The sequence below is a fragment of the Pseudorasbora parva genome, chromosome 12, assembly GCF_024679245.1.
Source record: "Pseudorasbora parva isolate DD20220531a chromosome 12, ASM2467924v1, whole genome shotgun sequence".
Lineage (NCBI taxonomy): Eukaryota > Metazoa > Chordata > Actinopteri > Cypriniformes > Gobionidae > Pseudorasbora > Pseudorasbora parva.
In genome coordinates, this window is record NC_090183.1 from 10,399,154 (window position 1) to 10,414,886 (window position 15,733).

A 15,733-nucleotide genomic window follows, 5' to 3' on the forward strand; every position below is an offset into this window, starting at 1 on the left:
TTTACATAAAAAAAAAGCGGATCATTTTGGTCATTCAGTTGGAAAAAAATCTATCAAAGTATCATCCAGAATTGCTCTAAATTGTATTGGAAAATTAAATGTTGTTGCTAACTAGTCTGAGCTGCATGTATGGTAGGAATATGCACCAAATAAATGAGAGAGTGCTGTATATTCAGGGACAATTGCAGCACAAAACAGTGAACAGCCATTTACCCGCAGTTGAGACATAAAAACACAGATGGTCTTTTACCCAAGATCTGAGTGTGGGTAAATACTAGGGTTTTGGACCACCATGTTTTATTCAGACATTTAAGAATAATATAAAAAGACAGAAAAAGACTACAGAGTCTCATGGTGCAATACAATAATATGAGCATATTTGCAACCACAGAGGTCAATGTAAAAATTGGGGGTTGTGGTAAATGATATAACAACAATTAAAACGATATTAAATCATGACTGGCCAAATGCCTGGTCAAACAGCAGTGCTTTGTTGCAGTCAAACGAAACATAGTTATGATCTAAATAATGACCTTTGTAAAAGAATATTGTGGTTCTTTGATAAGACGATATTAATACTATGTTTGGAGAGCACCGTAAGAGGCATTTATTCAGTAGATTTGGTTCCGTTGTAGTCACTCTGCATGTCCGCATCATCCTCTGCAGCATCAGAGCTGTCAATCATTCCCCGCCTGCCGCCACCTCCTGTGCGCCTTGGTGTGCTGCTGAAGGATGATGGTTCATTGCCTCGCCTGAAATGTTACAACAAATATTAGCATAAAAACACAAAACTTTCAAAAGTAGGTTGCTTGGTACCTGGTACATTTAAGTTCATTTTCTTAACCATTTTAAACCAAGGAACCCATTTCATAATCCCAAAGTGTTCACAAAGCCCACAAAAAGAAGGTTTTTATTGCAGAACTTCCAGTGAGTTTTCCTGAAGTGGGATCTACAGCGATCGTACATGACTCCGAACACGCTCAATTTGTCTTACAACCTTAAAATATACACTACCCGGCCAAAGAGAAATGCAGCTCTGCACCTGAAATACACAGTATATAATGCACTGTAATACAGCCACAAGCATCCTTTACAGTGGAAAGTGGCATCAGACATCAGTTAAAAAAACATGCTGACTTTTTGGGACTTTAGCTTATTCACGGTATCGCCCTGAGTCAGATAAGTCCATACATATTCTCATCTTTGTGCGTGCCATAACTCTGTCTGACGCGCTCAACGCTAGCCTAGCTTAGCACAAAGACTGGAAGTAAATGGCTCCATGTAGCCTGCTGCTCAATAAGTGACAAAGCAACGCAAACATTTTCCTATCTACATGTTGTGATGTGTATAGTTACATTGTGTACTAAGACTGACGGAAAATGAAAGTGTCTGATTTTCTAGACTGATACGGCTAGGAACTATACTCTCATTCCTGCGTAATAATCAAAAAACTTGCTGCCGTCCTATGGGTGCAGCGGCGCAATGATATCACGCAGCTCCTGAAAATAGGCTTCCGGTCAATTTCCGTCGACATAACCATCGTGATATCCTCCTTGCACAGAGAAGTATAGGTTTCTGCAGGATAGCAATAGGAGTTACTAGATCTGTGGGCGAGGCCATAAACAGAGGGGCGTTTTACTGCGTTACCTGATTTGCCCACGTCATAGTGTTTAGGGCTGGGGTCGTGTGAAGGGGATCATTTTCATTGCGTAATTTATAAACACCCATCAGTTGAAAACACCCACAAATTTAGAAATGCCCACTTTGTTCTGCAGAGACCTCGTGAACAACATGTAAATAGGAAAATGTTGGCGTTGCTTTGTCACTTATTGAGCAGTAGGCTAGATGGAGCTGTTTACTTCTAGTCTTTGTGCTAAGCTAAGCTAGTAGTGTGTGCGTCAGACAGAGTGATGTCACGCACGGAGATGAGAATGGGATGTATGGAGTTATCTAACTCTGGGGGATACGGTGAATAAGCTAAAGTCCCAAAAATCGGCGTGTTACTTTAAGATTTGTTAGCGGTTAAAGGCAGCGTTAAAACCTCATTTGTAAACCTGTAAACAGGCTAAATGAGGTTGGTTCAGAAAACTGAACCATGCTTTGAGAGGGAAGAGGGAAATATGGTCTGATAAATATTAAAATGAAGACTGCAAGAATGAGCTCTCAATCAAGTCCATTTAATTAGGGATTTAGAGTTGAGAGCATTAATCATAAGCACTGATCAACAATTAATACCTAATACTAGGGATGCACCGAATGTTCGGCAACCGAAATTAAGTAATAAGAATAAGAATAAGAATAAGTAAAAAGGCCAAATAATTTTTGCCGAACAATGACGTTTTTAATGACGTGATCAAATAGTGACCCACGTAGAGTGAGAGGCGGGCTCTTTATGCAGCAAGCATGTCAGCAGTGTGGAAGCACTGTTTAGTGCTGCATCTCATGTCATCGATGAAAAGAGGAACCGACTTTCATGTGAGAAAGCAGAGAAGCCACTTTTCCTGAAGAAGTAGGCTAAGTAGGCTTATGTCTAGGACAGTTATTTTTTTTGTGTGGGTTCATCCACATTTTTTGCACTATTCAATGCACATTTGATGTTGTAGACATACAGAGTGTATTTTTATTTGATTTATTTCTCTGAAAAGCAACACAAAATAGTAAAAAGCTAATTTTTACTATTTAATTATTGTAATGGTAAAAAAAAATGGCTGAAAAAATGCGAAACACCGCGTTCGGTATTCGGCCTTCGGCTAAGCATCTCATTATTATTCGGTTTCGGCTTCGGCCAAGAATTTCATTTCGGTGCATCCCTACCTAATACATCATATACGTACGTTTATAATTATGAAAAAAATAGTTCTGGTCATGGATGCTGATTGGTCAATAAAGTGTTTATGTTGTGCAAGTAATCCATATAAATTGAGCAGTTTAATCCAGGGACGATCGCTTTATTTGATGAACAGATTTACCTTCATCCATCAAATAAATCCCTCGGGTAATGTTGACCTGGAATACATTTTTTGGGGGTAAAAAAGTAATGATAATTTGAGTGTTCATTGGAGTGATCCAAGACCTTAGGACTTTTGTCGCACTTGAACCACGGATACACACACTGGAGTTTATGTTGTTGAAATAATAAAATAATAAAAATCAGTCCCTCATGGGTCAATTTAACCCCCTTAGGAATGAATGGTATGCGATGAATGCTTTAGTACACATTGAAAAACCTAAAAATTAAAACTAAACTTTACCAAAAAATGATATTATAGTGTCTACAAGTGTATCTGAACGCATACTGAAGAGAGTATCTTGAGAACTGACTTTAGGACCTAGCGGAACAGCTCATTTGTTTCATATAGAGCTATAAGGCCATCTAGTGGAAAGAGTCATGAAATATCATGATACATTATTTTTTTTCCCATTAGAGGTCGGCAGAGACACCCAATGTGAGCTATTCTGAGCTGAATTAACAGGGTTATGCATGTACTGTTGAGTTATTTTGAATTTGAGAAAAGAAAGAATGTGATAAATTATATTATTTATTGATCAAATCTAGTCATTTAAAAGTATGTAATAAACCATATTTCACTCTTGCATGTAAGAAATATATTTGTGACAAGTAAAAGGAAACATTTGTAGAGAGTACATCTTCTGTGTCAGCTTTTGAGCACAGAGGTACCTGCAGTCACTGTGTGGGTTCAGGATTGCCTCTGCAACAGAGATAGACAATCTTCGGTTTGCAGTTTATAAAAGGAAGCGATTAGGGCTGGGATAACAAGCGCTGAGAATTTGCTCAAGCTTTGTCTAAAAGTGTATTCATTATTACCCAAAGAGTTCACTACTTTCTGATGTGCTTAAACACTTTGGCATTAGACGCCGTGTCTTTAGAATGCTCTACGTACCTGAGTTTGCTCTTGAGGGAAGTGACCTCACGGCTCATGGCATCATTGGCCTCTGTAGCCTCCTCTAGCTCTCGCTGAAGCTTCCTGCGTGCCGCAGTGATTCTCTGGGACTCCTCCTCGCTCTCTTCCAACTGCCTCTTTAGCTGTTTGACGCGAGCATTTGCCTTATCCGCCTGTGAAAAAAAGAATATTTTTAGGCCAAGTGCACATTACATTGCAATTTAGTCAGTTATAAAATCATTTTCATTTTGACCGAGTATGATCCTTAAATGTTATGGGAAAAGTGTAGGAAAAGAAGAACTGCAGTATGGCTAACCTGGTCTTTGTATTGCTCTGCTTGTTTTCGTTCATCCTCCACTTGGGCCATAAAATCCTTCAGTTTCTTCTCCTTCTGGCGAACTGCCTTTGCTGTGTTCTGCTTATCTCTGCATTAGAAATAAAATAAAATAAAATTGTTTTAACCAAAGATGTCACATCTTCAATCCTCTGTGATATATAATCATCTGCTTTTAAAGTTAGATTTTTCAGTTGGCCTTCCTGAGATCTAGGAAGGGGTTGGGGTTGAAAAAATTATGTTTTTGAAAAAAAGCCTTGTTGTATGCTTAACAGGCTGTATTTATTTTGATAAATAAATGTATAAAATACATTAAAAACAGTAATGTTGTGACATTTAAACTGTTTTTATTGTACTGTATTTTAAAATGTAATTTATTCCTGTGATGCTAAGCTGAATTTTCATTATTACTTCAGTCTTATGATCCTTCAGAAATCATTCCAACATGCTGCTTAAGAAACATATGTTATCATTATCAATGTTGAAAACAGTTTTTCTGCATTTTTGTGGAAACAGGACTGACTTTTTTTTTTCAGGACTGAAGAATAATAGCAAGTTCAAAAGAACAGCATTTATTATCTTTTGTAACCTTATAAATGTCTTTATCTGTCATTTTTTGTATTTATTTATTTGTATTTATTCATTAGCAATTTTTTAATAAACAGTATTTCTTTCATAAATGTCTTACTGATGGTAGTATATGATTATATGACTTGGTGGTTTAATTATTAATTTATTATCAATTATTCAATTATTCATTAATTATTCAGTCTATTAAATATAATACTTATGTTAAATCATTGTACTGATATCACAACCAATCTTGTGAAATCTTTTTAATTTTTCTCCAGCTTTACAATAAATGACTTGCCTGCTCTCCAGCTCCAGTTGCTCCTCCAGTTGTGCCACCTTGGCCTCAAGAGCAGCAATGGAAGACTTAAATTTGGATTTAACTTGGTTCTCCATCTCCTGGAGTTTAGCTTTCAGCTCTTTATTCTGTCTCTCCATCAACTGTCTGGCACTCTCGTTCTTTTGGGATGTGGTGCGTTCGGCCTGAAGCTCGATGGTAAGCTGGTCAACCTGAAGGATGTAGAAAAATAAATTAAATGTAAAATAGCTGAGCAAATGATACTTTTTTCATACAAATTACAAAGTTCTGCCTCCATAATGGCATTTCCATCAATGAGTGTTATTTAAGTTTTGAAATCAAAATTGATCATGCTTTTCTTGAAATTTGCCACGGATGGTCATGACTCCATAATATAACGCATGTACCTGCTGGGTACTCTTTCTCAGCCTGTCATTAAGCATCTCCATATTGCCCTGTTCCTCCTCCAGCTCTTCCTCCAACTGTTGAATCTTCGCTTCTAGCCGTCTCTTCTCGTCAGACAGCGCAGACCTTTGAGGTTTAGTTAAGCCACATATTATATCAGAATGTGCTTAGAGCACATTTTTGCTGTAATGTTTTGGTACACAAACTTTGCCGGTATGCCTAAAAATCTAGAACCACACTCTGTTCCCATACAAACAGTCACTCTAAAGTATGTCTACCATTAATTGTAACAGTGAACCACATGTTCCAACGGAAGTCAATATATCAGAGGATAATAACGAATTCCACAGGATTAGAATATCGCTATGATATTTTATGTTGTCATACTCACTTTCCAGATGCATTGCTGGCCAACTCATCAGCCAGTTCATCTCTCTCAGCTTCAGCTTGCTTTTTAGCCCTCTCAGCTGCAGCCAAGTCCTACATTTAAAGAATTTAACTGAATTCTTTAATAATCAAGGCGAGACGATCATGCAAATCACTTCAGCTGAACTGCTGAAACTTAATTATATCCTTTAAAATATCAGTTTAGAGATTTAAAGTAATGCAAGCATTCCAATAAATACAGTGAATTTCACATATATTATTGTTAAACTGATCTATATCAATCTTTTTAATTTCAAAATATATTATATTTCTATTTGCATTTCCATCACAAGCAAACCCCCTGTAGTTCCATCATGAACCCATAGGGGTTTTGTGAGCCCTTATAACCCAACATTTTATTAGTTTAGAAATAATACATTAGTTGGAATAAAAAATCTCCACTTGTACCACTTCTCAGACAAATTGGTCAAGTGTGTTATCTACAATAAACGTCACCTCTTGCATTTGTAGAAGTTCAGCCTCTAAAGTCTTGGCCTTCCTCTCGTTCTCCTTTGCACTGGATAAGACTTCCTCCCTGGCAGCTCGAGCATCATCAAGCTCTCTTTGGAAGTCCTTCATTTGAGCCTAAGGTATACACAACAAAGTAATTACTAAAAACTATTACATTTATAATTAGAGTTCAATAAATTCACCCATTCATAAAATGTATTTTTCACCTGGAGCTTGCGGAGCTGCTTGATCGCCTCGTCTCGACCCTTGTTAGATGTCTCAATCTGGCCCTCAAGGTCCTTTACGTCTCCCTCCAGCTTCTTCTTGGAAGCAGCTATTGCAGTCCTTTGCTTGCGCTCATCTTCGAGTTCAGTTTCCAGCTCACGCACCTGTTGATAAAGATGTTTGTTTAAACCCTTATTACACATGGATGTGGATGTCACAGTCTGAGCAAAGAAGAGGAACTGAACCTGTTTGACCAACTGCCTCTTCTTCTCCTCCCCTTGCTCATCTCTGCCCTGGAGATCTCTCTCAAACTGGGCTTTTAGAGCCTGCATGTTGACCTCTAGACGCAATTTTGCATCCTCTGCAGCCTGTAATTCATCCTCCAGCTCTTCCAACTGAGTCTTCATCTCTTCTACCTGAGCCTCCAGTCCACGTTTTGACTTCTCAAGCTCGTGCACCTAAAATGAGAACATTTGTTTGATTGAAAATTCTGACCTTAATGGAAGGTTTGTTTATGATTAATTTGTTTAATGGTTTACACTTACGCTCTTGCCCACATCATCTTTGGAGCTGACCAGGTCCTCCATTTCAACACGAAGGGCTTTGTTGGCTCTCTCAAGCTCCTCACGGGCTTCCTGAGCTTCTTCCAGAGCTCTAGCCAAAGACAGAGCCTTGGTCTCCTTCTCTCTGGCCTCAGCCTCTGCACGATCTCGCTCATCTGCATACTTATTAGAGATGCTCTTCTCTTCAGCAAGCATCTGAAAGGAAATGGAAGAAATAAAGATATGTCCAGTCCACAATCAATGGCAAAACATAAACTAATTGATTAAGTAGACATATTGCATAACATTTTAAGACATAATCAGAAACCTGATCAAACTTCTTCTGTTTTTTCTCAAGATTGGACACCAGCTGTCTCTGGTTGTCCAAGTCCATCAGTGTGTCCTCAAGCTCCTGTTGCAGTCTGTTCTTGGTCTTCTCAAGTTTGTCATAGGCTGCTGCCTTCTCCTCAAACTGAGTATTGGATGCCTCTAGGTCTCTTTGCAGCCGCTTTTTGCCCTCCTCTAAAAGTTCTACATTACCTGACACCTCTTCCAGCTTCTTCTTGAAGTCAGAGAGCTGTGGACACAAAGGATATTCAAATGGTAAATATTAAGGTGGGGATGGAAAAAGACCACAGATCATTTGTCTTAATGCTAACCTTACCTGAATGTTCAATGTTGAGACATGTCTCTCCATGTTACTCTTTGCTTCTGCTTCCTCCTCAAGCTGCTCCTGTAGGGCATTGCGCTCATCCTCCATTTGTCGTAGTTTGGTAGAGAACTGGAGCTTTTGTCTCGTCTCTTCAGCCAGCAACTCCTAAAACGTCAAAATACAAAATACAAGTAAGCCATAACGATATATTAAGCTTAAAGCTTCTGGTTTGAAGCTATACATAAAAAACACTTAATTAACATAAGCCATACCTGTGTATCTTGGACTTGAGAACTCAAACTTGCCACATCCTTGCTAAGCTTTATGTTCTTCCCCTCAGCTTCATTAAGAAGGTTAGTAACACTCTCCAGTTCCACCTGTCAGGGCAAGAACCACATGATAAACACACTTTGTTTGTTATAAAAACCTTTAAACTAACAAACATTTTGTAGGTTCTCCCAACAGCAACACATGTAATACATCATCTACTATCACTCACAGTGATTTTTGAGACCCGATCACCTAGCTCAGCTTTCTGCCTCTCGCTGTCATTGAAACGAGACTGCAGTTCAACAAGCTGTCCTTCAACCTTCTTCCTCTTGTGTTCAACTTCCTGTTTGCCCTGAGCAAGAGAACGGATCTCCACATGGAGTTCTGATGTCTCCTTCTCCAGAGCTTGCTTGGATTTCTCCAGGTTTACCTTCACCTAAGAAGCATTTTGTGTATATTTTACATAAGCACTTAAGAGTTCTTCAGAAAGTTAAACATGTCCACAGAAGATATGGTGGCCTACCCTCTTGGACTGCTCCAGCTGCTCTGTAAGCTCCTCCAAAGCTTGAGTATGTTTCTGTCTCATTTCTTGCACCTGAGCCTCGTGGACACGGCTCTCATCCTCCATGGCTCTCTTCAAAAGGGTCACCTCCTGCTCACGTTTGGCCCTGAAAAAAGGACGATCAGGTCAATGATGTCCAGTAAACCTTCCCTTAATGTGTAATATAATAAATCAATATAGTTCAGATTAAAATGCAATTCATCATAACCAGACACCTGAGTTCTTGCTGAGTAGCTGTGGTGTCTAATGTGTCCTCCAGCTCTGATTTGAGAGCTTCAAGCTCTTCTCCTAAGTCTCTCTTGGTCTTTTCAGCCTTATTCCGGGCAACCCGCTCTGATTCTAGGTCCTCCTGAAGATCTGAGATGTGTCCCTCAAGCTCCCTGATCTTCTTCAGTGCATTGTTTTTCTGAGCTGTCTCATCCTCCAGTCTGATGTAAATGCAAAGAGACTACAAAAGTTACTGTAGGTTTGTAAAATATGACATGAAACTACCTCCAAAATGAGCTTAATTGATGAAAGAAATCAGCATTTTAAACATTTTTAATAGCTTAAGATCTGTATACCGTGCCAGTGCAGCCTGAAGCTCCTCTTCTTTCTTAGCAAGCTGGGCTTTCAGATCAGCAATCTGAGCTTGAAGTTCAGCAATCTGCTCCTGAAGGTCATTTGATTCACCTTCCAACTTCCTCTTGGCTTTTTCCAGCTCCTGCCGAGTCTTCTCTTCTTTTTTCAAGCGCACTACAGAAAAACAAAACAAATATTATCACTTATAACTAAATCATTTAGTAACCAATACATTAATGTGATTGATTTTCAGACAAACATTATCATTATGTATCAAAAATGATAGACAAACCCTCCAGTTCTGAGATCATTGACTCATGCTTATTCTTCAGCTTTGTCAGGTTTTTTGATTTTTCTTCTTCTTCAGCAAGGTTTGAGCTATAATCGGCTACCCTTTCTTCTAGAAGCTTCCTCTCCTGCAAACAGAGCATTTAAAATTGAGTACACTTATATTTACACCACCACCAAAATATGCTATCTTGCTAAATGTGTTGAAATCAAACCTTCTGCAATTTGTTGTTATGGTCCTCCATCACCAGGATATCATCCTCTAACTTCTTGATCTTGGCATCACATGTAACCTTCTCTAGTTGCAACTTCTGACGAGCATCCTCTTCCTCTTCAAGATGTTCCTCAAGATCCTTAGAAGATTCATTGAGAGACAAGAGAGAGTTATGTACTAAATGGTAGAGTTTGAAGATTGAAGATATCTAAGGATGGAATGTGAGTACTGGTTGACTGTGAATTAAAAAACAATAAATGGTAGATAACATACTCTGATCTGATCGTGCATTTTCTTCTTTTCCAGTTGTAGGGCTGCACCACGATCCTCCTCTTCCTCCAACCTGGCCTCCATCTCATGCAAGATCTCCTCAAGTTCTTGTTTCTTGGAAGCTAACCGTACTCTCATTTCCTCCGCCTCTGCATAGAGCTCTGTCTCAGCTTGCAACTTCTCCTGGAGCTGGTTCCTTTCTTCCATAAGCTGCAGATGGAAGGATTATATTGTTTGTAATCAGTGTTTAATGAATTGCAATTAAATGCAGGACAACGTCAGGATGTCTGCATACCTGCGTGTGTTTCACTGCGATGTCTTTTAGATCGGTTTCAAATTTTTGTGCAGATTCTTTGGCCCTTTGAAGCTCCTCCTCCTTCAGACTCATCTCCTCCTCTTGGCGTGTCACCTGCAGGAGAGGCTTTACCTGTGGACATTGTAAAAAATGTGTTTAGATGTAACAGAGGCAACAAGTGTTCTCAAGGAATTGCTAGAACCAAATTGTTAGCATGTTAGCACCATGTTCAACCAGCTGTGTCACAGAAATATATATACTATGCTTATAGTCACATTATTCAGTAGACAAGACATGTCTCACCTTGGTGAAGAGTCTCCACCATTGCCAGTTCCTGAGTTTCAGATAAGCAGCACAGTTCCTCTGGATCACCTTCATAGCTGTCAGCTGTTGCTGCCTCTTAGCAAAGGCTCTACACATGGTTTTAAATAAGAATAACTGAAATAGCATTTTATGGTTTTTAAAAATACTAGATTTGTAAACTCTACTCACTTTCTAGCTAGGAATCCCCTGGCCTGTGCCTGGAAGGCAATAATAATGACCGTAATCTTTAGATCACGCTCCTCTTCCAGCTGGGCAAGGACTCCTGTGCGGAAGAAGATTTTGCTCTGACCAATACGGTACAGGTTTGGGTCCAGGTCCAGGTGCTTGATCTAAAGAAAGGTTTAGATATAAGAAAAAAGCGTTTACATTATTATTGTTGTATAATGCTCTTTGGCAAGATTTCATTTTATAATATCTCACCATCAGACAGCAGGCCTGCTTGCCATCCATGAAGCCCTTTGGAATAGCATTAGCTGCCAAGATCTCGTATCTGTATGTCAAGGTAAAATAAAGAGAACCTGTACCATGCAATATATTTGGTACAACATAAATATTACTTATATAGAGTAATGCAGGTATGGCGTTGCTTTGTAGGCCAACTGTCAGTAAGCATCACACTGGTTCACTTGACAGAACCCAAAATAGGAGTTTTGAATTAATCACAAAAAACAAGCTCTGTGTTTAGCATTAGTTTTTTTTTTTATCCAAATAATTGTCATATATAAACACAACTTTTTTTTAAAATTTTGAAGCGGAGAAATGCAGCTGACAGAAGTAAAAAATGAAAGGTAGGCTATAAATGAACCACGGTCCCATGATTTCAATTTCACCACCACTAAGCTTCCGATAACTTGTCCAGTTTTTATCTAAAAACATTTTCCCAGAAAGTTTGACTTAGAATAGTTTATAAGAGCACAATAAGCATAATGAGGTTGTAAAAGCGGACTGAGGTTACCTGTTCGGCATGATGATTTTCAACTGTATTTTTCAAGACACGTAACAGCTTTAAAAAAATCACGAGTGGGGTAATACTAATGTATTTTATATTGTAGAATAAAACGTTAAAGTGTCCTGAGCTTGTGTTCACCACAGACCTTATTTCAGCCATTTAACCAAAATCCCATTCAGAAAACCCATTGATTCAGGATGATGAACCGGATGTGCTAAAATGCTTACTAGCGTTTTGGCCTACAAAGTGATTTCATACCTGCAATGAATGCATGTAGGATTCAGTAGGATTCTAGTGCAGTGCTTCACAAACACATTTTGTATGTCTCCATCATCCGACACCCAATTTGATGCTGCAACTGAAATCGCGTACTGTCTGAGTACTACAATGGAATTAAAATTTACTTCGCAATCGTTAAAAAACTTTGCTCTATATAGTATGAATTTTGGTAATATGAAAGAAATTTGGATATAATATGTCCTCCATGTTGTAACTGTCACATGACCTACCAGCTTTAGTTGCATTGCGTCACTTTCATTAATACATCTCCTCCCATGGATAGTAAAGTGTCCTTCAAAGGCGCACTTCGGAATCTTGGCGGAAGTAGTAGGTCATCCGGGGACTTTGTGCCTACTGTATATTCAGACACACTACTTTTTTTTGCCGTGATGTTTTTCGCATACTATATAGTAGGTATAGTAGTATAGTACTCTATATAAATATTTGATTTCAGATGCAGCGCAAGTCTATGAGCTTGTGAGTGGAGGCATATTAGATGAGGGAGACATCCAAAATGTGCAGGACAGGTTTAAGAAGAACTCTATTATACATACCATATTATATACTGTTTTTACACTTGATATGCAGTAAGGTTAAGTCAATAAGTCTCACTATAAATTAAAAGTTCCATATAAATAAGGGAAGTTACCCACCGCTGCCGGAACTCTTGGAAGACAATTCTGTTAGGGAATCCTTGGCGGCAGATACGAATACCTTCTAGCACACCATTACATCTCAACTGTTCAAGCACCAGGTGGGCATCCAGCTTTCCTGCCTGAAGGTGAAAAATTTAACACAACTACTTTAACATCAATGGTACAACCAATTTTAACATGGAATGCAATAGTGACTTACCCGTTTCTCATGATTGGGGATAATGCAACGGACAAAGTTTGGCTGTGTGTTGTGCAGTGTGGTCATTAGCTTAGCCAGAGACTCTTTGTAAAGCTGACCCACAGTACGGAACATGCCCTTCTTGGTCTTAGAGGCACTAGGTGCAAAGCTGTCTGACATCTTGGCAATGGTTTCCAATCCAACCACACGGTCAGCTGATAAACAGAAAATATAGGAGCTATCAGCCATTATTCTTATATCAGTTATACTTGGCAATATTCTGCTTTGATTAACCAAAACAAAAAAGGTGAGAACATGTACACCAATCATTCAGTGGTCGCCAATGACAGGTTTGCAACACATTTGATCAACTGTATATGTAGTTTTTAGACAGTTTATGGGATATAAAAAGCATGTATTGCTCATACTGACCATCCTTCCACAGATCTTGCACAAATGGATTGGAGGAATTATTCAGCAGTGCTGTAACATTGTCATTTAAAGGGTCCATGTTCTTGGTCAACCATGATGTGGCATTGTAGTCCACCTAATTGAGAAAGAGTAGGTTTGAGTCATAATATTCAATACAGAGGGAAGAATTCATTCAATTGACCCAGAGTCTGTATTGTTTGGGTTATTATTCTCTGGACCACGATATTGTCCACATGTATGTCAGTAAATATATCTTTTTGAACTCACCCGTCCAGCATAGTGAAGCACAGAGAATTCTGTCTTGTCCTTCAGTTGCTTAGGTTTAGCAAACTTAGTATGATTAACATGAGTGTTGCAGAGTTTCTCTACAAAAGAGACATCTGTTGCCTTTGGAAACCAGCACTCTTCATCCAACAGAGCCAGGATGCCTGGAGGATTATTCTGTGAAGGAGTTCCAGTAAAATTGAGTGAGTGACATTACATAATGTAAAAATAAGACATTTTTACTTCAGCCTAAAAAATTTAATGCAAGACTTCCACCAAAAGAATGCCTGTTACAGCCATTATGCCAAACGGATTAAATGAAAAAACAATGGTCGTCTTAAAAATTTCTGCTGGAAGCAGTTGGTTCAGTTCAATACTGCAGAATCATTCTGTTCCTGCAAATTAACCCACACAAAAACTTACCGGCCTTTCAATAAGCTCAATGCACGGTTGCAAATCTAGCCCAAAGTCGATGAAGTTCCATTCGATGCCTTCACGCTGGTACTCCTCCTGCTCCAGGATGAACATGGTGTGGTTGAACAGCTGCTGAAGCTTCTCATTGGTGTAGTTGATGCAGAGCTGCTCAAAGGAATTGTCCTAAAGGAGAAATATAGTATATGCCATTTGCTCAAACACTTCACAGATGTTGTTTATCAAATTTTGTTCTTTCATTTTAATTTTTCCAAACCTCGAAGATCTCAAAGCCAGCAATGTCCAAGATACCAAGGAAAGAGGCACCCTGACGCTTTGTCTTGTCCAGTGCCTTATTCACTCTTAGAAGGATCCAACGGAACAAACGTTCATACATAGCTTTTGCTAAGGCTTCAGTCGCAAAATCAGCCTGAAAAGGAAAAAACATCTTATTGATAGTACTGTACATCCTTCCATAATGACAGTTGTGCAGTTTTCCAGTTTCGTTACAGATCTGTGCAACATTACACAAATTTCACAACATCACAGCACAACTATGAACTCTCTCTTCACCTGTTCTTTGGTTTGGGCCTTCTGCACAACCTCACGACCCACTTTAATACGTGGAGTCAGAATGGCTCTTGTGAAGTCCGTCACATTAATGCCTTGGAGATGGCAAACTTTCTGGGCAGCTAAGAATGAGACACATTTCAACTGTCATTTCGGTCTGTAATGATGATTTATATTAGCCTGAGATGTTCTCTCATTCGATATTTTCCCAAAATTGTCTGACCTGTGTTGTCCGGCATGGTAGCCTGTTCCTGGTTTCTCTCTTTCTTGAACTCAATGTTACCCAACTGCAGCACAGTTGAGACTACTTTGAGGACATCTGACAAAAAGAAATAACAATTCTCAGAATTGATTCTCTTTTCAAATACCCAAAAAGTTTTGAGCTCATATGTTGGTAAAAATAAGTAGAAAATGTCTCTATTTGTAAAGATACCATGCATATAATTAAATGGCATTTCATACCTGTTCTTTCTTCAACGGTGAAGCCCATGATATCCATGGCTTCCATGGTTTCATCATACATTTCATCATCCTGGTTGCCTGGAACCTGAACATGGCCAGCCGAGAGGAAACGGTACTTGTTGAAGTTTTCGAGCAAAAGCTCCTCTGCCAATAGAGAATAAAAATCATATGACATATCCCAGCAAGAATGCCATTGATTTAAGAACATTTCAAAACAACTCTGCATTTAGAAATCTTTGTCTGTCATTAGGTAAAGAGCTAAGTTGTCTCTATGCCAGTATTTTTCCACATTGAGGTGTCTCCACCTACCGCGTAATTTGTCCTTTGTTCCAGCTACCATGTAGTAGAAGATGTGGAAGGCTCTTTCTGTTTTTGCTTGTCTGATACAGCGCGATTTCTCCAACAGATCTGAAGTGGTTTGAACATTAAGGTTAACCTTATTGATCCACATCTGTATATGTCCTATATATATATATGAAGTCTTAAAGGATACAGGTCTCTATGTTGGCTCCAACTATGAAACCTGTCACATCAAAGTTAATGCGGATGAATTTGCCCTGTGCAGAAAAGATTTTGAAACCATACATTAGTTACATTCTTGGTCGCTCAAGTTACATCTGCTTTCATATGTCATGCAAACTTACGAATCGGGAAGAATTGTCATTCTTGATGGTCTTGGCATTACCGAAGGCCTCTAGAATTGGATTTGCCTGCAGTAGTTGCTTTTCCAGCTCACCCTACAGTACCAGGGTTAGAACATAATGAGAACCATTCCATTGAAAACAAGTCAAGGAGGAAAAAAGGAGAAGGGGAGATTGGAAGATTAGAATGAAAAAACTCAGAAGAAAGGGCTCTCCTTTAGATTATACAATGCAACATTTAATTACAAATGTTTGACAGGCAAAAAAAGTGAGGTGCAAATTATTTCTTCAAAATCCGGAAGC

At 38.9% G+C, this 15,733-nt stretch overlaps 1 protein-coding gene across 2 annotated transcripts in view; it reads right to left on the minus strand.

Annotated features, from left to right (window-relative positions):
• myh11a (myosin, heavy chain 11a, smooth muscle) overlaps positions 1 to 15,733 on the minus strand; it is a 35,065-nt gene continuing 19,332 nt past the window's right edge. For both annotated transcript variants that reach the window (XM_067459051.1, XM_067459050.1), the window contains 36 exons: positions 15,434 to 15,526; positions 15,283 to 15,346; positions 15,099 to 15,197; positions 14,790 to 14,933; positions 14,551 to 14,646; positions 14,331 to 14,449; positions 14,035 to 14,187; positions 13,770 to 13,943; positions 13,350 to 13,523; positions 13,083 to 13,197; positions 12,672 to 12,865; positions 12,470 to 12,591; positions 11,009 to 11,078; positions 10,757 to 10,917; positions 10,568 to 10,676; positions 10,265 to 10,396; positions 9,973 to 10,179; positions 9,701 to 9,838; positions 9,490 to 9,613; positions 9,200 to 9,371; positions 8,852 to 9,064; positions 8,598 to 8,742; positions 8,304 to 8,510; positions 8,077 to 8,181; positions 7,817 to 7,969; positions 7,481 to 7,729; positions 7,156 to 7,368; positions 6,856 to 7,068; positions 6,613 to 6,774; positions 6,392 to 6,520; positions 5,901 to 5,989; positions 5,512 to 5,635; positions 5,108 to 5,316; positions 4,219 to 4,327; positions 3,903 to 4,075; positions 1 to 752 (listed from right to left, as the gene is read on the minus strand). In XM_067459051.1, the coding sequence (XP_067315152.1) occupies positions 608 to 752; positions 3,903 to 4,075; positions 4,219 to 4,327; positions 5,108 to 5,316; positions 5,512 to 5,635; positions 5,901 to 5,989; positions 6,392 to 6,520; positions 6,613 to 6,774; positions 6,856 to 7,068; positions 7,156 to 7,368; positions 7,481 to 7,729; positions 7,817 to 7,969; positions 8,077 to 8,181; positions 8,304 to 8,510; positions 8,598 to 8,742; positions 8,852 to 9,064; positions 9,200 to 9,371; positions 9,490 to 9,613; positions 9,701 to 9,838; positions 9,973 to 10,179; positions 10,265 to 10,396; positions 10,568 to 10,676; positions 10,757 to 10,917; positions 11,009 to 11,078; positions 12,470 to 12,591; positions 12,672 to 12,865; positions 13,083 to 13,197; positions 13,350 to 13,523; positions 13,770 to 13,943; positions 14,035 to 14,187; positions 14,331 to 14,449; positions 14,551 to 14,646; positions 14,790 to 14,933; positions 15,099 to 15,197; positions 15,283 to 15,346; positions 15,434 to 15,526 (5,298 nt within the window). In that variant the 3' untranslated portion in view covers positions 1 to 607. The remainder of the gene's footprint in view (positions 753 to 3,902; positions 4,076 to 4,218; positions 4,328 to 5,107; positions 5,317 to 5,511; positions 5,636 to 5,900; positions 5,990 to 6,391; positions 6,521 to 6,612; positions 6,775 to 6,855; positions 7,069 to 7,155; positions 7,369 to 7,480; positions 7,730 to 7,816; positions 7,970 to 8,076; positions 8,182 to 8,303; positions 8,511 to 8,597; positions 8,743 to 8,851; positions 9,065 to 9,199; positions 9,372 to 9,489; positions 9,614 to 9,700; positions 9,839 to 9,972; positions 10,180 to 10,264; positions 10,397 to 10,567; positions 10,677 to 10,756; positions 10,918 to 11,008; positions 11,079 to 12,469; positions 12,592 to 12,671; positions 12,866 to 13,082; positions 13,198 to 13,349; positions 13,524 to 13,769; positions 13,944 to 14,034; positions 14,188 to 14,330; positions 14,450 to 14,550; positions 14,647 to 14,789; positions 14,934 to 15,098; positions 15,198 to 15,282; positions 15,347 to 15,433; positions 15,527 to 15,733) is intronic.